General features: G+C 52.6%; 1 protein-coding gene across 9 annotated transcripts; it reads left to right on the top strand.

Moving 5' to 3' along the window:
* The first annotated feature begins 2,197 nt into the window (after window positions 1-2,197).
* On the top strand, window positions 2,198-25,592 carry FAM118A (family with sequence similarity 118 member A). Of its 9 annotated transcripts, none has more exons than XM_070371455.1 (9): window positions 2,198-2,449; window positions 12,106-12,218; window positions 12,983-13,238; window positions 16,372-16,593; window positions 18,041-18,169; window positions 19,182-19,486; window positions 21,435-21,467; window positions 23,147-23,230; window positions 24,344-25,592. In XM_070371455.1, exons 2-8 carry the CDS (start codon window positions 12,172-12,174, stop codon window positions 23,196-23,198), a joined length of 1,044 nt encoding a protein of 347 aa, XP_070227556.1. In that variant the 5' UTR covers window positions 2,198-2,449; window positions 12,106-12,171; the 3' UTR covers window positions 23,199-23,230; window positions 24,344-25,592. The 9 variants fall into 9 exon arrangements, with proteins under 9 accessions (XP_070227556.1, XP_070227548.1, XP_070227551.1 ...); XM_070371447.1 differs by having other exon boundaries at window positions 2,200-2,449; window positions 19,182-19,533; XM_070371450.1 differs by having other exon boundaries at window positions 2,202-2,449; window positions 12,986-13,238; window positions 19,182-19,533.
* Window positions 25,593-26,272: the final 680 nt, after the last annotated feature.

Raw genomic sequence — 26,272 nt, 5'->3', positions numbered from 1 at the left:
CAGGGGCAGACAAGAGAGGAGAGGAATATCAACTGGAGACATGAAATCAGCTGGGCATGTCCCAGAGACTCACAGACCCGAACCCTAGTCAGTCCCATTCCCGGTCTCAGGGTGAGTGTATTTCTTGATAAGAACACGGGTGGACACTCACTCATTCACGACATTTGGGCAGCAGTCGTGTGCCCAGAGCCGTTCTAGCTTCTGGTTTCCCAGGTGGAGGATGGTGGAGGGTGGGCTCCCAGGGGTGGACACCGGGAACAAGGTCCCAGCTCCCCCTGGAGGGCTGGGGAGACACAAATAACTACTGAACGTAGTTTCAGGGCTGTGAGAACTCTGAAGGAAAAAAACCCGGGGTCAGTGGAGTGAGCTGGAGCTTTTAGCCAGGCAGTTGGCAAGCAGGGGACCCGAGATCCCCCTGGGTCTGGACCCATCTCGGGTTGGAGAATTGAAGCTGTGCATGAGTATGGTGCGGGGCCTGGCTGGAGAGGGGTGCCTCCGATCCCACTTAATGGTCTCTCAGTTCAGTTCAGTCGCTCGGTTGTGTCCGACTCTTCACGACCTCATGGACTGCAGCACGCCAGGCCTCCCTGTCCATCACCAACTCCTGAAGTTTGCTCAAACTTCATGTCATCGAGTCAGTGATGCCATCCAACCATCTCATCCTCTGTCACCCCCTTCTCCTCCCGCCTTCAATCTTTCCCAGCATCAGGGTCTTTTCCAATGAGTCAACTCTTCGCATCAGGTGGCCAAAGTACTGGAGCTTCAGCTTTGGCATCAGTCCTTTCAATGAATAGTCAGGACTGATTTCCTTTAGGATGGACTGGTTGGATATCCGTGCTGTCCAAGGGACTCTCAAGTCTTCGCCAGCACCACAGTCGGTCTCTCTGTCTCTGCAAAGTATGCCTGCGCCCATTGCAGAAACTGAGGGCACACCACGAGCACCTGCAGGCGGGGGCCACCAGAGTCTCAGCTCCGCCCGAGCCCTGCTTCTGCTTTACTGACGACGTCAAAGCCTTTGACTTTGGGCTCTGTTGTGCCTCTGTTGTGCTTCCACAACAAACTCTGGAAAATTCTTAGAGATGGCACTACCAGACCACCTGACCTGCCTCCTGAGAAATCTGTATGCAGGTTACGAAGGAACAGTTAGAACTGGACATGGAACAACAGACTGGTTCCAAATCGGGGAAGGAGTACGTCAAAGCTGTATATTGTCACTCTGCTTATTTAACTTCTATGCAGAGTACATCATGAGAAACACTGGGCTGGAGGAAGCACAAGCTGGAATCAAGATTGCCAGGAGAAATATCAATAACCTCAGAAATGGAGAGGACACCACCCTTATGGCAGAAAGTGAAGAACTAAAGAGCCTCTTGATGAAAGTGAAAGAGGAGAGTGAAAAACTTGGCTTAAAACTCAACATTCAGAAAACGAAGATCATGGCACCCAGTCCCATCACTTCATGGCAAATGGATGGGGAAACAGTGGAAACAGTGGCAGACTTTATTTTTGGGGCTCCAAAATCACTGCAGGTGGTGACTGCAGCCATGAAATTAGAAGATGCTTGCTCCTTGGAAGAAAAGTTATGACCAACTTAGACAGTAATTTAGAAAGCAGAGACATTACTTTGCCAAGAAAAGTCCATCTAGTCAAAGCTATGGTTTTTCCAGTAGTCATGTATGGAAGTGAGAGTTGGACTATAAAGAAAGCTGAGCGGTGAAGAATTGATGCTTTTGAACTGTGGTATTGGAGAAGACTCTTGAGAGTCCCTTGGACTGCAACGAGACCCAACCAGTCCATCCTAAAGGAAATCAGTCCTGACTATTCATTGAAAGGACTGATGCTGAAGTTGAAACTCCAATACTTTGGCCACCTGATTTGAAGAACTGACTCATTTGAAAAGATCCTGATGCTGGGAAAGATTGAAGGCGGGAGGAGAAGGGGAGACGACAGAGGATGAGATGGTTGGATGGCATCACCGACTCAATGGACATGAGTTTGAGTAAACTCCGGGAGTTGGCGGTGGACAGGGAGGCCTGGCGTGCTGCAGTCCATGAGGTCGAGAAGGGTTGGATACGACTAACTCGACCGCGCCTGAGCCAAAGGTGGGGGCGGGGCCTCCAGGGGGCGGGGCCTGCGGCTCCCGGGCCGTTGGTTTCGGGGCGGAACCTTCGCGCGGCGGGGGCGGGCGCGCGGGGGAAGGTTTTGCGGCCGCGCTGCGGCCGGCCTCCGTTGGAGTCGCGCCTGAGGGCGGCGCGGCGTTGATTTCTCCAGCTCCGCCTCCCATTCCGACTTCGACTTCGGCTTCGGCTCCGGCTTCGGCTCCGGCTCCGGCTCCGGCGCGCGCGCTGTCGCCCTCCCCGCAGACCGCCTTCAGCCAGGCGACCCCAGCGCGAGGCCGCCCGGAGCCCCCTGAGACTTGGACCCGCTGAGCCGGAGGAGGCGCCGTGGGGTGAGCTCACTGGCGGGGGGCGGCCCGGGGGTGCCGAGTGGAGAGAGGCCCCCTCGAGACCCTCAGGACCCGTCTCTGCCCCTCCAGATCCCCCGGCCACTCTCGGGATCCACGGCCGCCTGAAGGACCCCGACGAACCTCGGTGCCCAAGACCCACCCCCAACCCTTCTCTCAGGAACCCCAGCCCCGAAGACCCCCCGGGATCCGCCCCGGCCCCTCCAGACGCCCCTGGCCCCCGAGTCCCTGTTGGGGGTTGCCGGTCACCTCTTGTCCTACACTTTTCAGAGTCCTCGCCCGAAATCCTTCAGGACTCTACCCATCCAGACTCCCTGAGGCCCTGCCGCCGCTTCAGGGTCCCGGGACCCCCGAGGATCCTGAGTTCCAGAAACCTCCCCAGGTTCCTTCAGGACCCCAGCGACTGTCCCTGACTTTCCCTTCCCCAGGCCTTTTCAGAACCCCCTGGGCCGTGAAGCTACCCCACCCCCCACCCCCCATGCCGTCTCTCCCTAGCCCCCCCCCCCCACCACCACCGTATTCCTAGACTGCCGTCCCCATCCTCCACCACCTGCCCTTGAGGTTCAGTTCCTTTTGGCACCCTGTCCACGCAGATCTGGAGTCTGGGCTTCTCAAACCTGCGGTCTGTGGACCCATCGGGCATCTGTGAAAGAGTTCCCGGGTTTTTGTAATTCTTAATGTAAAAGAAGTAGAGGTGTATAATGAGTCATCCGATGACCCTTTGTGGCCCGGCAGGGGCTGTAGCGCTTGCACTGTGTTGACTGTTGCACTGAGGCCAAAGCAGGACAGTGTTTAACTTTTAATGCTCTTTGCCGAGGCTCATATGGCCCCACAGAAGCACCTAGAGAACAGATGTGTTGTGGAGGGAGGCAGAGCTAAGTAGGTGAGGGGCTTGGGGTGGATCAAGATAAAGGTGGTGGTGGTTTAGTTGCTAAGTCGATTCTGACTCTTGGCAGCCCCCTGGACTAGCCCACCAGGCTCCTCTGTCTGTAGGATTTCCCAGGCAAGAGTAACCTGAGTGGGTGGCATTCCCTTCTCCAGGGGATTTTCCCCACCCAGGGGTCGAGCCTGAGTCTATTGCTTGGCAGGTGGGTTCTTTGCCACTGTGCCCCCAGGGAAGCCTCTGACTGGAGGAATAAGACCTTAATGAACAAGGTCCTCAAGCAGTTAGAATCTGAAATGGGAAGAATCCAGCTTTGTTTCCTGAGGCCCCATGCCCTTGGCCCTTTCCTGAATTACTGCTTTCACTGTCCCCCTGAGTGCGTTGTAGACCAGCTCAAAGCTGAAGGAAAGTGGGCGTTGATCAGTGCAAAAGGAGTGAGGGAGGTGTTTGGAGTAGGGGAGACCAGAATGGAGGAAATTGGGAAGCTTAGAGTGCGATGGGGAGGGGCAGGAAAGAGGTGGGCCAAGGGGGTCAGGACCAAAGCAGGAGGATCTGGGGCTTCCCCGGTGGCTCAGTGGTAAATCTGCCTGCAAGGCAGGAGACCCGGCTTCAGTCCTTTGGTCAGGAGGATCCCCTGGAGAAGGGAATGGCAACCAACTCCAGTGTTCTTGCCTGCAGAATTCCTTGGACAGAGGAGCCTGGCAGGCTGCAGTCCATGGGGTCACAGTCACACATGATTGAGGCAACTCAGCACAGCAGAGAGGATTTGGTACTGGAAAGGAGTAGGGAGCCATCGAGGGGTTTGAGGAGCAGAGTGAAGATAGATTTTGTGTTTTTGAACAGTCGCTGGGTCTGGTGCCGGAGAATTGGTTGGAGGGAGCAAGACCACGGGAAAGGTGGGAGGTGACCTGGACCAGGGTGTTGCCGGCGAGGACCTCACGCATGGCTGGCTTCATCAGGTCTAGACCCAAAGACCGGTCCTGCTCTTTGCAGTTTCAGCCCCCAGTTTTCTGCCTGGGGACTGGCGTTGGAAACTTGTTAGTCTTTTTAGAGGAGGTTTGGTCCTTCTGCCTATAGGTCACCTAGGACTTCATCAGGGTGACTGTCTGTTTGTTAGGGTGAGTCCAGCCTCCACGCAGGAGATGGACATGGGGCACAGTGGATGGGGGGGCAGGGAGGAGAGGCTGGGTCTCAGGAATGGAACCAGATTGCGGATTTGGTTTATTAGCTGGGCTTGGGGGTCCTGAGAGTTCAGATGTGTTGTGTCAGAAGCGTCACTTTGGAAACTGGGACTGGAGGGGCTGAAACCGGAAGCAGGGTAGCTGTCAGAAGTCTAGACAAGTTGAGAGGACCGCAAGGTGTGGCAGAGAGTGTGGATTAGAGAGCGATTTAAAAGAGAAAGGCACATGACTTTTGTTTGTGGAGGTCTGGACTTGCGTGAGGGGCAGGGAGACTCTCCCAGTATGATAATAGAAGTCTCTGTGATGATAAAGATGTTCTGTGTTCGTGCCCTCCAGTAAACTCGACACATGGAGTTGCGTGGAGTTTAAGAACTTAAAATGAGACTAGTGTCACTGAGGAACTGAATTTAACTGTTATTTAATTTTAATTGAAAAAACCCAGGAAGAATACCCACTGCCTGCATGGGGTGTAGGGGAATCACACTGTCGTAGGCTTTGCTAGTTTAAATGTTAGCTTTTTTCATGTTCCAGCAACCCTGAGATATAAGATAAAGGAAATACACAGCTCAGAGGGGCGGAGTAACTGACCCCTATTTGAAGTCGTTCAGCCGGTACACTCAGTTGTCAGGACTGGACTCTGCGTGCTGGATCCTACTTCCTCCCGCAAAGAGCCTCAAGGTCTCTTTCCCTGGAGAGTGAAGTCCTCTCCAGAGGTGGCTTTGTTTCCTGGCTGAGCCCTCCTTATCTGTCTCTGCTAAAGTTAACACAGACAATTGCGTGATAAGCCACAGGCAGGGACCCAACAGAACTCTTGTGAGCTGGTTGTTTTCCCTGAGGCCGCTTCTTGCTGCCTCTCAATTTTCCTGATGGTGGCTGTTTCCTTCAGCATTCCTGGAGAATGAATGGAGCAAGGAAACAGGTGAACCTGTAGACCAGCCACGCTGTGTGGTTTGAAATTTGTAAAGTGGCAATGTTTGTTGTTCAGTCGTGTCCAACTCTTTGCAGCCCGCCAGGCTCCTCTGTCCATGGGAGTCTCCAGGCAAGAACACTGGAGTGGGTTGCCATTTCCTTCTCTGGAGGATCTTCCTGACCCAGGGATCCGACTAGAATCTCCTGCATTACAGGCAGATTTCTTTACCATCTGAGCCACCAAGGAAGCCCTGATATTTGTAAAGGTTTGATGGTAAAAAGAGCTACAGATTAGTGCCTTATATGAACTTCTGGGGGTCACAGTGGACCAGGTGGAGCCTGGGATAGTGGCAGGATTATGGGGCTTGGGCCAGGAGTGAGTATAGCTTGTCCCCTGACTTCCGGGGGGACCTTTACCAAGACACTGTCTCTCAGTCTCAATTTTCACATTTGTAAAGTAGGGTATTTGACATCCCAGAACCTTTAAGACTCCTCCAGCTCTGCAGTTCTATAATTTTAGATTTCACTGGAGGTTTACTTTCTATTAATAGAACATCTTTTATCCCTCTTGGGATGGGTAAATGCTGGTGGTTCAGCACGCCTTTAGCCTCTGTACCGGTACGTTTTTACCATTATTGGCTGATTATTGAGTAACATATCTCTTTGAGTTGTACAGCGTGTCATATCCGATGGACAGACTGTTGGCGAACACTTCAGCTGTTGGCAGCTAGTGTTTTCCTAGTAAAAGGGCAGGTGTATTTGTTTGCCGTCTGAGCTGCACTGATGTTTGGAGAAAGCTGGGACGACTGCATTTATCCTGGTGGTTGGCCTCTTGAAAGGATTTACCGTCAGCCTTGGCCAGGTGAGAGGTAATAAGAGACACGTCACAGGGTCATGGGGAGCTTTGAATGAGATCGTGCTTGTAAGCGCTTAGTGTTTGCCCTCAGATCTAACAGGTGTAGAAGGTGTCAATAATTAGTGCTGCTTTTTGAACTAAACGGTGACCTGTACATTTTTCGTTAGCGGTGGGTTTTGTTGTTTTCTTGGTTTGAGCAGATGAGCCCAGGCTACTCTGGAGTTGCTTTCAAGAAGCAAACGGACACGTTTCAATCACTACAGAATAAGAATTTTTTTTCCGCTGCAGTTTATGTCGACTGAATAAAAAGCGTTTGGTTAAGTAGCGTGTTTTCAAATTGAGGTTTTGTATTTCCTGAAACTTGGGGGAAAAACAGCTCATCCTGGAGACCTCTCACTATGGCTAGGTCAAGCGGTCAAGTTTCACCAGAGTCCAGGTTAGATGAGTATGTAGTTGTGGGGAAGTAGTGTTAAAGTGAAAGCCTGCTGATGTGAGGGAGAGAAGCTGGCTGCCCGTGTGGCGACAGTGGTAGATAAACGTCTTCAGGTTAAGTGCCTTTCGGGTCCTTGGCTCGCTTAAAATCTTCAGGAGGAGCCAGTCAGTGATGGGGATGATGGCATTCCCTTTCGACAGGTTTGGAAACAGGTTCAGAGAGGGTGGTGCTTCTGGTCTCCAGACCCTGTTTTCTCCACTGTGGCCCTGGGCGTTTTGGTTTCAGGGCAGGCCTCTCCTTTGCGGTTCTGGAAGCTTGGTTTCTGTCCTTTTGCAGCTCGTTTTCAGCTCAGGTGAACCTAATTAGGCCAATCAAACTTGCCAGGAATAACCTGTCAGGCAGATTCCAGATAATCCATTAGTACTTGAAAACTTCCTCTTGTTGCCCAGTGACTTCTGCTTCTGTGGCCCCCTCCCAGGTCAGCTGGGGGAACCAGATTGCTGCGAAAAAGGCAGTCTGTGGGAGTCACATTAGACTGAAGGGCCTGGGGATGCTAACAGCCAGGTGAGGCAGGTGGTCTGCCAGCTGCTGACAGGAAGGGCTTGCTTGGTGGCTGGAGGCCTGCAGACCCGCCTGGGTGTAGTCACCGGGTTTTGCCTCCTGTAAGGACATTCCAGTCTTTAGGAACCACACAGGGCCTCAGCTGTCATTTCCAGGTCTCCTGTCCCCTGAGGGCAGCAGGCGTTGAAGTCACTCCTCAGCGTGGGTTCCTTGGATAACAGGAGCAAGCGGGGATGTTGAGCGTAAGAGCTTGCTGCGCTGCCTGTTCAGGCCTTCATCTGAATCAAGTTGTTAGTAGTCAAAGGGGCGTGACTTTTTCCCACAAATTCTGGGGGCATCTTATTCCATCGCCCTATGGATTGGGAACAAGAGTTGAAAGCCAACATTTAGAGATTTTCATGAATATTTGCGATGTTCCGTCCCTTGCTGTGTAAGAGGAATGTATTCTGAGTACATGTTTACCACATGCCCGCTTATCTCCGCTCCTTTATACTGCTCAAGAGCCATGTGATAATTCATTTATAGAAAGAAATTGACTTTTGCTAAGGATATTTTTCAGGATCCCACAGATTTGAAACTTCTATTACATGGTTTGCACTTGAGCGAAGGTGTAATTTGTCATAGAAAGTGATTTTAAGTTTTTTATTATGCTACTTGTAATAAAGGGCTTCCCTGGGGGCTCAGTGGTAAAGAATCTGCCTGCCAGTGTAGGAGACACAGTTCTGTCCCTGGGTCAGGAAGATCCCCTGGAGAATGGAATGGCAACCCACCCCACTATTCGTGGCTGGAGAATCCCGTAGATAGAAGAGCCTGGTGGGCTGCAGTCCATGGGGTCCCAGAGTCGGACACGACTGATCAACTAAAACAACAACTTGTAATAAAATACTGTTCTTGACAAGCATTTTCTCCCTCCCCCTCAAAACTGTGACTCGTTCACTCACTGATTCATGCTTTTTTTTCGTTTCTCTCTTTATCTTGGTACTCTTGTCTTCTGCCCGTCCCTCTCCTCTTTCTGGCGATGTATGGAGTGGGGTGTGCGGGAATGAGTGTTTGAGGGCTCAGCCCCTGGGCCAGGTTCAGCTGGACTCTGGCTGGCCCAGCTGGTGGTGCTCTCCACTGGTAGCTGTCCTGGAGGCTAGACCGGGTTGCACGAGGCTGAGTTCCACTCCAGGAGAGCAGGCTCCGGCGTCAGTGTGCTTGTCACATACCTGCTTGCTTGTTTGCCGACATCCCGTCGGCCAAAGAAGTCATATGACCAACCTGGCGTCAGTGCGAGGGGCTGACTGTACCAGGGCCAGGGGACCGGGGGCGCAGTGAGGCGAGGGTTAACCCTCCGGCACGTGGAGTTAGGGGCTGGGAAGCGGGGTTTGCTCTGCTAGCTCTAAGGAACTGGTGTGGTGTGTGTAGTTTGTTGCGTTTTGCGTTAGACTCAGATGATCATTTATTTAGGGTGGAACATAGGCATTCAACGAGTAAGGCAGTCTCTGACTACTCTGAAGTTCATTCATAAAATGCTCGTAATCTCAAATTTAAGCAGAAAATATCCTATTCAAAATTCTATTCATGACTTTGGCTAAAAAGGACAGGAACTGCTTATACAGATCTGTGTTGGGGCCAGATTTTGCTCTCAGAAAACGCTGTTAGGTCCTTGTAAAAAGGAGTGGGTTGCTGTGATGACTGGGCTTTGGGCCTGCAAACTGCGGTGACGACACGGTCACCAGGGGAACCGAGAGACGCGGCTTCTGAAAGGTCTCGGAGGCTTTTGTTACTGTCGTCGCCTGGAAGCTGATGGGTTTAGAGAATGGTGCTGGGGTTGGGGGTGGAGTGCCAGAGGCTCGCCGTCCTGTGGAGACTTCTAGGATCCGGGTACTCAGTGCTGCAGAGATCTCCTGCTTGGCCCTGGGTTTAGAAACAAGGCGAGACTGGGGTACTTTCTAGTCACTGTGGGGTTTGGCTCTGATAATCCTGCTGCTGAAAGAACAGGAAATGAGGTAATGTCTTTAAACATGCAGTGTTACAATGAACTGTGAATGTCTAAATATGGGCAGCTATGCAGTTCATCACTGCATAGTTATTGTGTTGAGATTTAATGTGATCGGGTACTTCCTGTGTTAGTGGGTGTGATCCTTAAAGGTAGCCGTCAGCGTTCGTGTCTGGAGGCTCATCTGCCTGGACGTGCTGGGGAGCTGGTTCCAGGCCTGCATCACCTCCTCCTCTAGGAGGAGGGCGAGGTCTGAGCACCTAAGCCAGCAGCCGGCCACCCAGGAGCACCAGCCCTCGCCTGTTACAGAAGCACTCAGTGCCCGCAGCGATGGTTTGTTCTCTAGGAAAACTTGGAAATCACTTCATTTTGGAGTTAAATCCAGTCCACAAAAGTGTAATTTGTTCACACTCTTTTGCAGAAGTGTACGTGTAGTATTTAGGTTTTCAGTTTGTACCTATGAGCATACATATAAAGGAGCATCAAAAGCAGCTGAACAATGATCGAAAGAATGAGAGAGATTTCTAAAGCTCTTCACAGTGGCGAGAGTTTAGGGCATGTGACTTCTGCAGTCTGGGTACTGTCTAGAATATTAGACAATATTCTAAACTGTCGTGTAGAGCAGGGTGAGATAAAAGACTCCATCCCAGGTGGCGATGTGGCGTAGGTTCATCAGCCGGTGAGGGTCTCATATTGACTCCTCTCATAGGATGGAGCGGAAAGGACCCTGAGCTCCCTCCTGAGGGAGGAGGTTGGAAAGCCTTTGCGGTGCCCGAGCTCTCTGACTCGAGTTTAAGTCCAGAGTACTTTTCCTCTGAGAGGTTCCCGAGCTTGCAGAACTTGGTCTGTTAGCAACGTTTCCTGTTGTGTAGCTGTTTACACTGAGGATTGGTGAAGAGCTAGGCCAGTCACTGAAATCGCCAGGCTGGGGCCCAAGGTCACCTATACTTGGGATTATCAGGCACAGTAGGAAAGCTCAGTATTTCTCCTTTCCTGAGAAAATATCTAGTGGCGAAAACAAAAACGGACCGAGCTGACCTCCGACGACTCGGGAGGAGTTAGGGCCCAGCAGCGCCCGGGCACGGGGGCGGGTGCCAGGGGGCAGTGCTGAGCTCGCCGGCAGGCCCGCCCCAGCATCTAGGGAAGGCCCCTGGCGCCCTCTCCCCCGGGCTGGGGGTCGGGGCGGGGGGAGGGATGCCCACAGGACCCTACACAGGCCTGTGTCCATTTCAGGGGATATTCTTATGATCCTCTTTAAAGTCTAAGGATGCTCCTAGACTAGTTAAGCCTTGTTTCCTTGAAAATCATTTTCAGTGACCCAGTTCTGAATGAGGAGGGAGGAGAAAAGATTACACATGTGGAAAGGTGGTTTTCGGTTAGTGCTAGTTGGGCTTTGCCCAGCAGGCGCTTAGGCGTTCTGCTGACCACTTTTCTGGAGAGCATTTTGGCAGCATGTGCTGAGATATTTTACAGGGTTCATATGCTGCAGCTCAGCAATTCTGCTTGTCAGAAATCTCTCCTAAATAAATCATTTCAAAGTAGATAAAAGCTTTGTGTGCAAAGGTGGTTGTCATAGAGCTCCAGTGATGTCCTGCCTTGGCGGGGAACTGGGAGAGGGGGTGGTGGATGAAGTGCCTGATGGCCTCGCAGTAGGATAGAAATTCACGCATGTTGCTGTAACACTTGTATTTATGAACAGTTTTTTTTTCTTATTTTTTTCCCTTTAGTTTTTTCTCTTTATGAATAGTTTTGAGTAACATAAAGAAATGCTTTTATTAAAATGCATGAAAAAGTAAGATATGACCTATGGTCTCGAACGATCTAAACATGTTAAAGTAAAAAATCTAGAGGGAACTATACAAATGCTAACAGTCAGTGCTTGTAGGTGGTAGCATTATGGGTGTTTTAATCTTTATTTTTCTGTGTATTTCCTTCTTTACAGTAAATATTAGGTATAGAATTGGTGGAGGCAATATGATTCTGGAAAGGTGGTAGAATATGGAGATTGGCAATAGAGACAGACCTAGCTGGTTTGAGAGTCCTGTTTTATGTAAATTAAGAGTTGACCTTGGACTCAGACTATTCCTTTGGACTGGGTTTCAGTGTGTCCAGGCGGAGACCTGGTGTCTTGGAAGACTTGTTGGCGTGTCCTGGAATGTCTCAGTAAACCTCTCGGTGCCTCTGAGAGCGAGGGTCATCCTGGGGACCTGTGTGGCTTGCTTTGTTGTCCTCTGGCGTGTCTTCCCTCCTGTGATAAGCCCCTGGTGTCCGTGTCCCCAGAAGTGGTCCTGGAGCAGAGTGGTGAAGGAACAATGCAAAGCCCCGGCCCTTGGCCGTTGCGCCGCCTCCTTCTCCTGCGCTCCCTTTCCTGTCTTCTCCCTCCAGAGTTGGGCTTCGGGGCGCCTGGCCTCATAAGTCACAGGATTAGGAGTGGGGGCTTAGGAACCGTTTTGGATTGTGTTTTTGTATGTGATGCTGCTGCTGCTGCTAAGTCGCTTCAGTCCTGTCCGACTCTGTGCGACCCCATAGACGGCAGCCTGCCAGGCTCCTCCATCCCTGGGATTCTCCAGGCAAGAACACTGGAGTGGGTTGCAATTTCCTTCTCCAGTGCATGAAAGTGAAAAGTGAAAGTGAAGTCGCTCAGTTGTGTCCGACTCCTAGCAACCCCATGGACTGTAGCCTACCAGGCTCCTCCACCCATGGGATTTTCCAGGCAAGAGTACTGGAGTGGGGTGCCATTGCCTTCTCCAATTTTGTATGTGATGGTTTTCAGTAATTCTGATTTAGAGAGAGCTCTGGGACCTTTGATTTTAATTCCAGCCTCATCTCTCTTCCAGGGTACTGATGAAGGGACTTTCATCTGGGAAGTAGAAGTTGCCTCTGAATCTCTTTAGGACTCACAGATGGATTCAGTGGAAAAGACAACAAATAGAAGTGAACAAAAATCAAGGTAAATGACGTCGACTGCACCTTCACACCGGTGTACAGCCCCCACCGCAAATCTCCTCGTGTGTTACTTAGTACTTAGCGGCTTACCGCGGGGGCCAGTAACACTGGGTCGGGAGATGGCCTCAGGGGCCTTTGCATCAATGTAAGAAGCGTCCCAGGAGACAGCTCTCCTCCTGCCCGAGGGGCCGCTGTCACCTGGCCGCCGCACCAAGCAGCAGGGCATCAGAGGCTCACCTCTAGGCTGGAGGTGTCGTGCTTTGCAGGAAAGAAATCTCTGACGATAAATGGGCAGATGGTGCCTCCGTGAAGTAACGCAGGAGGAAGTGCTTGCCGGGGAGTGGGTCGTGGAGGACCTGCATTTTGCCAGGGATTTTCTTTCCTGTCCCTGTAACCAGGGATCGTTTATCATCACAGTTTGTATTTACAAGCTCTTGGCAGTCTTAAAGGAATTTAAATTGCTGAGCTTCTTTGTTTACACACACGTATCACTCTCATCAACATCCCGGGGACTCGAGATGGACAAGACAGTCCCCACGTCCCTCACGGAATGAGGATGGAGCCAGGGAGAGGGACGCACAGAAAGGGAGATGAACATGAAGAGCAGCGCACAGGCTCGTCCTGTGGTTAGTGTGGCGGCGCAAGGCGTGTGTCCAGCGCGGGCTATGTTGGACCCGCCCCCTCACGGATGCTCATGGGCTCCAGTGTCGCCCTTGCGGTAGCTGTGCTCCCTGCTGGCTTTCATTCTTCCCCTCCCTTGTTTTTAAGCAGAAAGTTTTTAAAAAGCCTCATCCGGAAACAGCCCCAGGAGCTGCTCCTGGTCATTGGGACTGGCGTCAGCGCGGCAGTTGCCCCGGGGATCCCTGCCCTGTGTTCCTGGAGGAGCTGCATCGAGGCCGTGATCGAGGCCGCCGAGCAGCTGGAGGTGCTGCACCCCGGAGACGTGGCCGAGTTCCGCAGAAAGGTGACCAAGGACGGGGACCTGCTGGTGGTCGCCCATGACCTCATCCGGAAGATGTCCCCGGTAAGTGCTTTCCAGGTCAGTGCTTCCGGACTCTCTGGGGCAGCTTGGCTCAGGGCCAGGCTGGTAAACCGGGAGTCCGGGGCTTAAATGTCTCCACAAGTTGGGCTCACGAGCCAGTAGTCCTTCAGTTCATCAGAATAGCGTCCCTTTAAATGGGGGTCCCAGGCACCGTGTGGGCCCTGAAGACAGTCCACGTCAGATAGAGCCTGGTGAGGGAGCTCGTCCCAGGGAGGTCAGCGGGCTGCTCTGGGGACCGGCCTAGTGACCTCGTCCTGGTGCAGTGTGGGGCGTGGCCGCCAGCTCTCCTTGGGCCTAAGCAGGCCACCCTCGACTCCTCACACGACAGGTGCATCCCCAGAGTGTCACTGAGAGGACAGAGCATCTTTGTCTCCTCAGGAAAGGACCCAGCAAGGAAGGGAGGTTGGCGTAGGGGCGTGCGCTCGCTGAGTGGTGCCTGGAGCCAGTTGGGCTGGTGCAGAAAGCGGGGAGGTCCCACAGGGCGCGGCCGGGTCATCCCGAACAGGCTGCCCTCAGAGTGGAGGACGTGGCCGGGGCCCGGTGTCCGAGGAGTGTTTCTTCCACGTCTGAAGAAGTGTAGCCGTTGTCTCCTTTGGGGCGGACAGATATAGGAAGATTCACAGAGGAGAAAAGCTAGTACCCAGAGAAAGTGCGCAGCTTGACTCCGATGGCATTTACGTTCTCACGTGAAAACCTGGGATGGGCACAGGCTGCCCTGCTGCCCGCCTGTGCGGCCTCCACCTCGTGCCCAAGGCTGGCTGCCCGACTCCTGCCTAAGTGACGTCAGCGTTCCGGCGGAGGGGAGGGGAGAAGGGCCGTGCGTCCTTCCTTGCGGGGTCTGACGTGCCACAGGCCAGTCACGTCGCGGCATCAGCCAGAATTTGCCCTGTGGCCGTAGGTGGCTTTACCAGAGTCTGGGAAGTGCTTCAGCTGGGTGATGGTGCCAGGTGTGGGTGCGGTGATAAACGCGGGGCAGCTCACATCATGGGCGGGTGGCTCCTGCTGGTTTGAGTAAAGCAGCTTCTGCGTCCATTTATGTATTGTCTAGGGCTGCGTTCATGCTTTCGGACAGCCGAGTACCGGCCGCAGAGCTCCTCACCCGCAGAGCCCAAAGTAGTCTGCCGTCCCGGGGCCCCTCGGCAGGGAGAGGGGCAGGGCTGCTGGGCCGGGGCAGGGCCGGGGGGCTGTGGGCGGGCCTGGGGCCTCGGGCGAGGGCGTCCCCTCAGAGAGGGGCAGGTCTGATGCAAGGTTCATTAAGGGAGATGAGTGTTTGGGGCTTTCTCCTTTCTACTCCTTTGTGATTTTTGAGCACTTCCATAAAGAGTTAAAGTAAGGCCAGTCAGAGAGGTGGTGTTCTCCCGTGATCAGCTGGTTGGGAGCAGGGACGTGGAATGAGTGGGGAGTCGGTTTTCTTGGGGGTGGAGTTCTGCCTGGGGATTCCAGTGGAGCCGGGAAGGGCCGGGAAGTTGCAGGCGTTTTCAGGAGTAACTTCAGGTCATGACACCCTGTGGAGTCTGAGCTGCGCGGTGGGATAGGCCAACGGGGGAGTGAGAGATGGGGTTAGTGGTGGTGGGTCCTGGTGGGGCGAAGCCTCCTGGGAGCCGGGGTGCTGAGTCGGGCAGGTGGAGGACTTCTGGAAAGAGGCTGGCTGTTGATCCTGCTATGGTTCGGGGTGTGGAGGTCCCCGGAGGAGGTGACGGAGGCATGCAGACACTGTGGTGCAGGAAAGGTCGCTGGGCGTGAACCCACGTGCGCTGCGACACGTGCAGCTGAGAGACACGGCAGTGAGCGGGGTCCGCCAGGTCCTCACCGATCAGAAGTGAGGTGCCAGGGACGTGGAAGCCGGTTCTCAGGGGAGAAGGAGGGGAACACTCACACAAGAGCGTGGAGGAGTGGGGCTCCCTGAGGGCAGGCCTGTGGAAACGGGGGCGGGGATCAGAGCGTCTGGCAGCGGGAGCCCGAGCTGGGGGACCGGCACAGTCTGGAGGGCGGTGGGTCCTGTGGATGCTCGTGCATGCATGCCGCAGGCCCGGGCTGGCTGGGGCGCCCTGAGGTCATGCGGGCCTCCTCGCCCAGCACCCCAAACTGTTCTTCAGGGGTCCGCGCGCCTCCCCGTCCTGCCCGGCGGCTCCACCGAGCAGCTCTGCTCACGGCCCCCCGACCTGCGCGCTGCATCCCGGGCCTGTCCCGCTCCTGGTCCTGGGGGCTCTGCAGCACCGGCAGCGTGATACACTGTCCCTCACCGGATGCCCGCCGCCAGCCTGGGCCCCTGTGGCTCCCGAGGAGGGAGAGCCCAGGCCTCCCTGAAGTCTGTGGGGCCCACAGGGTGTCGTTCCGGGTCACCCGTCTGACCCCACCTGTGCCAGGCGCCCTCGCTCGGGCTCATCCCTGCTGGGCGTGCCCTCTCCAGAGCCACCTCTTCCTCGGCTCTGGGGTCAAAGTCCTGTATCAGTGGGCCTCCCGATGCTCTTTGACCTGGCCACCTTCTCCCCCACAGGGCTGAGCCCCTCTTCTCTGCTTTGCTTTGATAGCATTGATTGCTGTTGACATTTCACTAGCATATTGGCACAGTCTCCCTCCTCCAGAGTTTTAATAAACTCTATGAGGTCAGCAGTTTTCTTTCTTCTGTAAAAAAGACTACTGTGTTTCTTGTTGTTCAGTGGCTCAGTTGTGTCCGACTCTTTGCTACCCCATGGACTGTAGCACGCCAGGCCTCCCTGTCCATCACCAACTCCCGGAGTTTGCTCAAACTCATGTCCATCAAGTTGGTGATGCCATCCAACCATCTCATCCTCTGTCGTCCCCTTCTCTTCCCACCTTCAATCTTTCCCAGCATCAGCGTCTTTTTCAGTGAGTCAGCTCTTCACATCAGGTGGCCAGAGTATTGGAGTTTCAGCTTCAGCATCAGTCCTTCCAATGAATATTCAAGGTTGATCTCCTTTAGGATGGACTGGTTGGATCTCCTTGCAGTCCAAGGAACTCTCAAGAGGCTTCTCCAGCTCCACAGTTTGAAGGCATCAGATGTCTCTCTGGCACCTAGACTATTCTCTCATGCCTGGGGGCTCGGTGGTGGTGGAGAGACAACGTCTTGTAACCCCGGTCCTCCTCTCTGCAGCGCACGGGCGACGCCAAGCCCAACTTCTTCCAGGACTGCCTGATGGAGGTCTTCGATGACCTGGAGCGGCACATCCAGAACCCGCTGGTGCTGCAGTCCATCCTGAGCCTGATGGAGCGGGGCACCATGGTCCTCACCACCAACTACGACAACCTGCTGGAGATCTTCGGGCAGCAGCAGAGCAAGCCCATGGAGTCGCTGGACCTGAAGGACAAGACCAAGGTGCGGGGCGGGGCGCCCGAGTGAGTTGTGCTGCCGTGGCGATGCGCGTCAAGTCTGGGCGCCCGAGTGAGTCGTGTGCTGCCGTGGCGATGCGAGTAAAGTCTGGGTGCCCGAGTGAGTCGTGTGCTGCCGTGGCGATGCGCGTCAAGTCTGTACGTGCGGTTTTTCCTTTACTCCCATACTGTGAGTGTTTCCCTGTCACGAAGCCGTCTTCAGAAGCGTGGTTTTACATGGAATTTCATTACGAGATGAGGTTATCATTATTGTGAGCGTATTGCCACAATTATAAGCAATGCTACACTGGAAACTCTTACCCTTTCTTATAAGTTCCTAGAAAAATGTTAGGGTCAGAGTATGGTTGTGTTAAAGACAGATGATACAAATTACCTGAGTGTTCTGCAGAAGGGTTCCCCGCTTACACAGCACAGCTGTGAGAGGGTCATCCATCTTCCTGATCTTGCTAGCCTGTGGCGCTGCTAAAAACCCAACTCCGTGCATTTCTCCCATTGGATACGGGCGCCCATTTTATGCTTTTATTTCTGTTATTACTGAGGTTGATTCATCGTATCAGCTGTGTTTCCGGTGTGCGTGTGTGTGCCTGTGGGTTTACACCATCCCTGCCTGCTCCTCCCTCACTGCAAGGGTCGCGGGGTCGGTCCCAGCCCCACTCCTCACACAGGGCCCCCAAGGGCCCCCGGGCTGACGCCTCGTGCTGGGGCTCCAGTTTGCACCCTCCCCCGAATCGTTAGTGGCCCGCTCCACATCTGAGCCACACGCTCCCGTCCCCACGTCTGAGCCACGCGCTCCCGTCCCCACGTCTGAGCCATGCGCTCCCGTCCATGGGGCTGCTCACTGTGGTCCCTGGAGCTTCTAGAAATGAGCTGCAGGTGGCAGGGAGCCCGCTCTGGTGCCTCTGCCCGCTAGTGTCGGTTGGTCTGCAGGGGTCAGTTTCACGCACTGACGGGCAGGTCCCCGGTGTGAAGATAAAAGGCATGTACATGACGTGCAGCTTCTCTAGGACCTTCCTTCTGTATCTTGACATGAAGCCAGGAGAGAGCTCCTTGATGACTTATTTGTTCTGTATGTATATATATTTCAGGGGGTAAAATCAGTGTATGCCTAACAGTAATGAAAATATAACATGTGATTTAGAACAGAAAGCTTTCATAATCTCCCTGAAGTCATCAGTCTTAGCCGTTTGTTATTATATAAAATGTTAAAGGTATTTTCTGTGTAACCGTCTTGGTCTCTAAATGGATAAGTTCTTTTTAATACAGCAGAATGAGACAAAACGAGCCCTAACAGCTGAATTTCTCTTAGGTTTAAAGAGATACTAATACATCAAAGCATCTCTCTTACTTACACGTCAAGGTGGGTTTGAGAAACCACGAGTCTCTCCAGGTGCCCCTCTCAGTCTCTGCTTCCCGTGTCCGCTTGTGCTTCCCAGGTCCTGCAGTGGGCACGGGGGAACGTCAGGTATGGGGTCCTTCACATCCACGGCTTGTACACCGACCCCTGCGGGATGGTGTTGGATCCTTCGGGATATAAAGACGTCACTCAAGACCCAGAGGTCATGGTACGCCCTCCCTGACGTGGCCCTGCTTGTGCCCCTGGGGCTGTGTGGGGGCCGCCAGCCGTGGGTGGACTGAGCAGGGTCCAGGCCTCCCGCCCCTCGGGCACCTTGAACAGAGGCTCCATGAACTCGAGCGAGCCTCTTGCCCCGGGACATGGCTCCATTTCCTGAGGGCGACTTGCAGGCCCGCCACCGTCGATACACTCTCCTCCCGCCGCCCCTTCTGCTCCTCTTCTCTGTCCATCCATGCACCTCCTTTCCTTTCCCTACTTAGCAGTCTCTTTCCAAACCTCGTTTTCGAATTTCATTCTCTGCAAGGCTTTTTTGATGTCATAGACAAAACGAGGGGTGGCGAAACTGCCTCGTGTCTTTCTGTGAACTCACTTTTTATGCACTTAGAAGCCAAGGGGGTCCTCAGTGACTCGCTCTGGAGCTCACAGTCTGGCTGCTGTCCCCGGGCACGGGGTGGTGACAAGTGTTGGGCTGGGCCCCTCTGCTGCCTTGGCATGGCCGTGGGCGGGCAGGGGCAGTCCTGGCCGACACGGAGCCTCTCTGGGTGTCTGGGTCGGTGATGTGCCGACCTGCCTGTGCTCCTGCCTGACCCTCTGTGCCCACCCTCGGGGGACCATCACTGCCCCCCCACCGAGCTCCCCTGCCCTCACTCCACAAACCAGGCCCTCCCCTCGGAGTTCCCATCCTCCATTCGTTGAGACAGGTCAGTTCCAGGGATTAGGTGTGTGCACATAACTGAAAAAAAAATTCCATCTCCTTATCGTATGTTTTGAACATTCTAAACTGTGTGTGATTCTGGAGGATTTGAACTGAGAGGCTGCGCTGGCTGCAGGGGTGGGGTGGGCGGAGTGGGCAGCACACCGCCGCCCAGGGGCCTGGCCGACACCCTGGCTCCCAGGATGAGGCCCCCTCCCTTCCCCCTGCCTCCCTCACTTTGTTCCTCTGCGGCTCTCTCTCGGGCAAGGCCCGCCAGGGAGCAGCGGCGATTCAGTGTCGCACACAGGTGGCTTGGCACCGGGAGGGCTCGCTCACGGTCGGCGAGCCCAGTCTCCCGTCGGTGCTTTCACAGGAAGTTCTCCAGAGCCTGTACCGCACCAAGTCCTTCCTGTTCGTGGGCTGCGGGGAGACGCTGCGCGACCAGATCTTCCAGGCCCTCTTCCTGTACTCGGTGCCGAACAAGGTGGACCTGGAGCACTACATGCTGGTGCTCAAGGAGGGCGAGGACCATTTCTTCAAGCACCAGGCAGACATGCTTCTGCACGGCATCAAGGTCGTGTCCTACGGGGACTGCTTCGACTACTTTCCAGGGTACGTGCAAGACCTCGCCACTCAGATCTGCAAACAGCGAAGTCCAGGTACGGCTTTTCTGGTTTGTTTGTTTGCTTTTTCACTTTTCGATGTGTAAAACCAATAGGATTCTTCCATTTTCCCCCTTTTTATAGACATAAATTACATGCCACAAAATAAATAAAATTGAGAAATAATTTTACCTGCCATTAGATTCACCAGTCTTCTATCTTTAAAAAACTGTTTCTGTGTACTTAAAAATAGAAGACTGGGGTTATTGGCTTGGTAGTCATAGTCTGTACATTGAGTTTTTTAGTTAAAGTGTGCGTATAGTTGTACACGTCTATTCCTGTTTCAGATGACATGCCCTGCTTCAGATTACCTTAACCGAGAAAGACAGCTGCCCCCCAGCTCCGCCAGCTGTGCCCCTGACAACCTGCAGCTGTCTCACACCTTAATCCCGTCACGCTGCACGTTAAACAGTTACAGCCGCTGCAGCACAGAACAGTTCCACAAAGACTTTCTTTCTTTTTTCAAATAACGTCTTTTCCCTGTTCTGCTGAAGGCAGCACCCCTTTTAAGTAATTCTCCTCGGCCCTCCTCTGGAGAGCCGATCATCTCCCAGGAGTTGTCACGATACGTGAGCGCTGGTTCAGCTGGTCTTCTTGCCATCAGGGCAGCTCGCTTGGAGTTTGTATCATAAAACATGGATGACAGCAGACCTGGAGAGGTCTGTGTGGGCTCGCATGTGCTTCTAATAGGAGACCAGACAGTCCCCCACAGGTGGTGGAAGCGGGTTAACCACAGAGCTGCCTGGGCATGACCAGCTATGAACTCGAGAGAACTCGAAGATCACGCGAACACGATGCACGGATGATCTGGCAGCTTAGTTTCTTCCCACTAGGCCTTTTTGGAATTGATAGTAATTAGCAAAACGGGCCAATTTAAGTTGAATTTCCGTTAATGACAGTGTCACTAGGGTGGCGGTCTTTACTGAGAAGAGCCGGGAGCTGACACTTTCGATGTCGCACGTTGCCGTGACTTATATGTCCTTGACCTTATTTCATTTTTAGTCACAGTATCCACTGCTCCTGGGCTTCCCTGGTGACTCCATGGTAGAGAATCTACGTGCCAATGCGGGAGTGTGGGTGTGATCCCTGGGTCAGGAAGATCTCCTGGAGAAGGAAATGGCAAGCCACTCCAGTACTCTTGCCTGGGAAATCCCATGGACAGAGGAATCTTGCAGGGTACAGTCACTTGGGTTGCAAAGTCAGACAGGACTGAGCACCTAAACAACAAATCCACTGCTACTAAGTAGATGATTTTAGAGCTGCTGAGAAGCTCAGAGAGGCAACTCAGCTGCCCAGGTGTTTTGAAGCTGGACTGGGGCCCTGGACGGACAGCAGAGTCGGACGTGCCCTCGGGGCGCCCCACACAGGCCCGCCTGCCGACGCAGGTGGGGCTGGCAGTGGCTTCTGCCTCCCCGCCCCCGCTACCTCCAAGCACCTTGCCTGGGGCTCCCTCCCGAGTGTGTCTTTCTTGGCAGGGGACTCCTGTCCCCATTCAGGCCCCTTTCCCAGACCCTAGCAGCTGAGTGGCTTTGACAGGCGCCGGGGGCTGAAGGTCGTTTGGACTTAGAATCTGTGACTGTGTCTTTAAGCACGTGTGTGGGTACAGCCTTGAGGTGTTTCTCCCGTTGGGTGCGAGAGGCGGACTGGTGACAGCTGGGAGGGGGCAGCTGTGATGGTGCCCGGCTGGCGCGGGGGCGTCGCACATCGTGGGTTCAGCCCTCACGTCGGCCCTGGGTGGAGAGGAGGGTCAGGAGTCAGCCCCAGCTGCCCCACGTGGTGAGCGCACCTCAGGCTGGGCAGGGCCCCCGGCTCAGAGCCAGCCTCGCCCAGCTCCACCATGGCCTGAGGAGGGAGAGCTGTCAAGCGGCTTCTGCTCACTGTTTTCCTTTCTTCTCCAGATGCCGATCGAGTGGACAGCACCACGTTGTTGGGTAAAGCAGATCTTGATTTTCACCAGCCTGGTTTTTCTTTATACATTCTTATCCTCACTTATAAAATAATCAGAGAAGTGTTTCTCACATTAAATACTTAGCCCGTGTTGTGTCAGGACAGCCCCGCTCCGAGAGGACGAATAGCAGCCCCTTCATGAGGGTCCCTGCCACCATGAAGGGGTTAAAAAGACAGCCCTGCACCTGCGGTCAGCTCTGTCAGACTGGGGCCACCTGCTGGCGCCAGGAGTACTGTCCTGTCCGAGAGCCAGAGGCCCCGGGACTGGAGAGTCTATTTGTATCATGCCATTTGGTCCGCGATGTATTATTAAATTTTTGACTCATCCTCTTCAGACATTTTAATTGCAACGGTTCTGAGTGTTCATGTAGATTTTTCTATTTATTTACTACTTGTTGGAAATGTGAATACGCTTCTTACAGGGCTCAGCTCTGCCCATTTATGAATTGCCAGTCTATGACTGAACTCAGTGTGCCCCGGCGTTCACCCCGGGTGAATTTTGTGCCAGGCTGCCCCACCTTGGTCAGTCAGTGGGGTTAGAAGGGGCTTCTCTCCGGTCAGTGGAGCAGGGGCCTTGCAGCCGTGGGCTCCTTGCCCGTCTCAGCAGGGCCACACATGGAAACTGGTTAGTGCTGGACGGCTTTGGTTTAGGAATTATTAAACAGTTACACTCAGCTTTCCGTTTCTAACTTATTTCTGTGTGAAAGGACCCATTTGTTTTAGTTGCTTTCTCTTGATTCCCAGAACCATACTTCTCTTGAAAAAAGCAGTAGCTTGATAAACATCTGTATCTAACCACAGGGATTAGTTGGTCAGTGCTTCACTAAAATCAGATTTACAAACTGGGTCCTTGGAGGGTGAATTCTAGAATAGATAAGTGGTTTTTAAATAAAAATCTTCAATTGAAGTATAGTTGTGGTACAATATTACATAAGTTACAGGCGTACAATATAGTGAATTCACATTTTTTAAGTTTAACTCCATTTATAGTTTTAAAATACTGGCTGTATCTGGTGTCGTACATACATCCCTAGAGCTTACTTTACACCTAACCCTTAATCCTCTGCTCCTGTACTGTCCTTCCCTCCCCACTCCCCACTAGTAACCACTGCTTTTTCCTTTGTATCTGTGAATCTGATTTGCGGTTGTATTACTAGTTATATTTTTCTAAATTCCATGTGATTTTCTACAGTACTTGTCTGACTTACTTTACTTAGCATAATGCCCTCGAAGCCCATCCATGTTGCTGCAAATAGCAGTTTTCTTTTTTATGGCTGAGCAGCATTCCATTTTATATATACGTGTGCACACACACACACCATTCTCTTATCTTCATATGTTGACATTCACTTGCTTCCGTGTCGTGGCAGCTGACATCCTGCTGCGGTGAACACTACGGTGCGTGCATCTTTTCTCATTAAGAGTTTTGGGTGGTTGTTTTGGGTATTTACCCAGGAGGGAGACTGCTGGATCGAATGGCAGTCCTGTTTTTCGTTTTTGAGAAAGCGTGATAGTTTTCCACAGTGGCTGCACTAGCTTGATTCCCACCAGCTGTGTACGAGGTTCCCGTTTCTCTACATCCTTGCCAGTATTTGTTATTCATGTTCTTTTCGATGATAACCACTCTTAGATAAGCTTTTTAATAAAAGTTTTCATCTTTCAGGGAATGCATGCCAGGACTGTGCAAAGAGGAAGTTAGAAGAAAACGGAATTGAAGTTTCAAAGAAACTCAGACAGTCAGATACAGGTAGGCGGCCTCTCCTTTCTGGGCCACTGCAGGTCGGCCTTGCTTGGAGGTGTTGGCAGTCACCGTGCGGTGCGTCCCTTGGCTCTGGGGGGGAAGGGGCGATGCGTATCTTGTTCCAGCTGCCCAGGGAGACCCACTTTAAACATCTTCTAAGTTAGCGTGTTTCTAAAGAAAAACCCAAGGGAAGTACACGAAGGGTACGGTCAGCCCAGGGAGTTTTCACAAAGTGAATGAATCCACCCGTGTAGTCACCTCCTGCTCAAATGAAACATTGCCAAGAGCCTGCCCACCCCACTCTCCTCCCTTTTGTAGTCACCCGCTCAGCACTCAGGGGTGGCCACTCTCCTGATTTATGCCCCTTAGTGTCCAGCCCTCCGGGACAGTCTTTCCCTGCACACTTTGCTGCTGCTGTTTCCCCATGTCTGGGGCTCCTCAGTCACCTGCTGGTGTGTACGAGAGTGGCCTGGGTGACTGTTCACATCAGTCGTGGGGAAGCTGCTGCTGCACGTGCACAGCTCTCCCCCTGCCGGGCCGACCTCTGAGTGGTGGTGTGTGTGTCTGTTGGGCAGCAGAGCATACTGGCTGGTGGGCTTTGCTCAAGAGCACTGGGCAAGCCAGCCGGTGGGCTCCTTGGGGATGCCACGCCCACACCAGCAGCCTCCTTGCTAGACGGCTCTGTCCGAGTCGAGAACGCGGTCTAGTCTTCCTTACAGAAAGCTTTGTCCCGCTGTGTGTGGGTGAGACCCAGGTTCATCCTCTCAGAGCTGCAGGCAGCCCCGTCATGCACACACGCTGACCTGCTAGTCCGCAGGCTCCCGCTGGATATGTTGAAATTGCCCCTCCTCTAGCCCACTAAGAAGGGGAGTGGCCTTCCTATTCCTGGGTTGAAATTTCCACAGAGCTTTGCAAAACTAATGTCATAACTGATTTTGTCCTCTGATGGTATTTATAAGTCAGAAAGCCATTTTTAGACAGTAGCCACTGTTTCCGTTTTGGAGGTATTTTCAAAGTCTTTAGCACATAAGAAAATTGTAAAGTTTCTGAAACAGAAATCCCATTGCAAAGACTTTTTTAAGATCAACTTTAATGTGGTATTCCTTTTTGTTGAAACAGATGACGCTGGAGGGTCTTGAAATCTTTTAAAACCAATAAAAGCTGCAACTTGAAAACCAGCCTTCTGTAACCACAGTGCCATCCCCAACGAGGACAAATGTTAGAGAACTCCACACAGGCTCTCTCGATCCTAAACCATCGAATACCCCGAGAGCCATGCGGGTATGTGCCCGCGGAAGCTGGGGGAGGGAGTCCACTGTGCTGAAGTGCTCGCGAGGTGGCGCGCGCACACAGCAGGCGTCCTGTGTGAGGACTGAGGAGACCGCTGCCTCGGGGACCAGAGCGGTGGGCGGGGACATTCCTGGTGTTCCCAGCTCCCGCGTGACACGCCTTTGTCAGGCGGTCTTTTTCCTCTAATACAAGGGGGAGAGTAGACTGTCCAGGCAACAGTAGTTGCCAAAGAGAAAATAAGACACTAGACACTTAAATTTTATAATTTTTGTGTGGAAACATGTTACTGTAGAAAAAAAAAATTAGATGTTATATTGTTAACTACTGAAGAATGAATGGATACTGGAGGCGCTGAGTCAATGAGTGAGCGTGGTGTTTAAAGAGCACCTACATCTGTGGGGCTTCTTTGGAGTTCTGTAATCTTACTTACTTTGTTTTTTAAAGAAGGGAAATCTACTTACTACTAAGAAGTGAAGTCTCCAAGAGGCAGAAGCCCTTTTCAAAAGCACAGGACATCGTCCAGGTGCGTCATGTTACAGATAACTGACAAATCCTAAGTCGAGCACAAGACCAAGTTTTAAACTTAAATACCAAGCTCTCCTAGCCTTTATTCTATGGGGTAAGGTCCCTTTCTGCTCTTCTCTCTTTAAACTCCTCTCCCCACGGCCCATATTCACGGATTTGCACAGTGAAGACTTGACAGAAACTTGTCAGAACACTATAAACGTCAGGGCTCACGCGGGGCGGACAGCGCGCCATTTGGCAGGCTGTGGACTTGTGCCCACCGAGCTGCTCTATGACCCTGGCACTGGCCCTGCGTGGCTTCTGTGTCGAGGCTCCCATGTTAGAGCTCCCCACAGGTTAGAGAAAGGGAACAACAGGAAACAGGAGCTTGGGGTGTGTAGGGAGTGAGAGGGAGCCAGAGAGCTCCTCAAGACCTTTGTTTCTTCTTTTTTGGGATGTGTAGGGAGTGAGAGGGAGCCAGAGAGCTCCTCAAGACCTTTGTTTCCTTCTTTTTTGAAGCATGGAAAACAAATCTTTTATGTTACTCTGGTCAGAAATAAAATTTTATCTTCAACTCCGTTTGCTTGTCTTCTCTTTAGTTATGACACAAGGTGGTATCATGTATTTAATGAGAATTTTTACCTTGAATTGTCACTCAATTGTGAAATTGATTACTTGGAATATTTAAGTGTTTTTTGAAACGCAAACATCTTAAGTTGGCTTTTAAAAAATTGATGCATTTACAGAATGCAACCAGGGCAACATATATGAAAGTTGGTCAGACACAGGGTACAGCAATGTGGGGCTGCCCTGGTGGCTCAGTGGTAATGACCTGCCAGTGCAGGAGCTGCGGATTCGATCCCTGGGTCGGGGAGACCTCCTGGAGAAGGAAGTGGCTACCCACTCCAGTGTTCTTGCCTGGAGAATCCCATGGACAGAGAAGCCTGGTGGGCTAGTCTATGGGGTCAAAAAGAGTTGGACATGACTTAGCCATTGAGCACGCAGCAATATTAAAGCATAGAAATAACATGAAACAGGATATAAAACTGGAGAAGGGAGAGCCGGCTCAGGATAAGCTTTGAGCGCCACACTGAGAATCAGGCCGCCTTATTATAATGAATCAATGTATCTATAGTCAGTTCTTCTGTGATTCTTACTTTAAAATGAAAATTTATCCCTGCATGATTGATATATAAGAAGCAATCTAAGCATAACTTGGGCTTCCCTGGTGGCTCAGCGGTAAAGTCCACCAGC

The sequence above is a fragment of the Bos mutus genome, chromosome 5, assembly GCF_027580195.1.
Source record: "Bos mutus isolate GX-2022 chromosome 5, NWIPB_WYAK_1.1, whole genome shotgun sequence".
NCBI classification, from domain to species: Eukaryota; Metazoa; Chordata; class Mammalia; order Artiodactyla; family Bovidae; genus Bos; species Bos mutus.
Note: the sequence above shows the minus strand (reverse complement) of the source record. Positions and strands in the feature narration are given on the sequence as shown.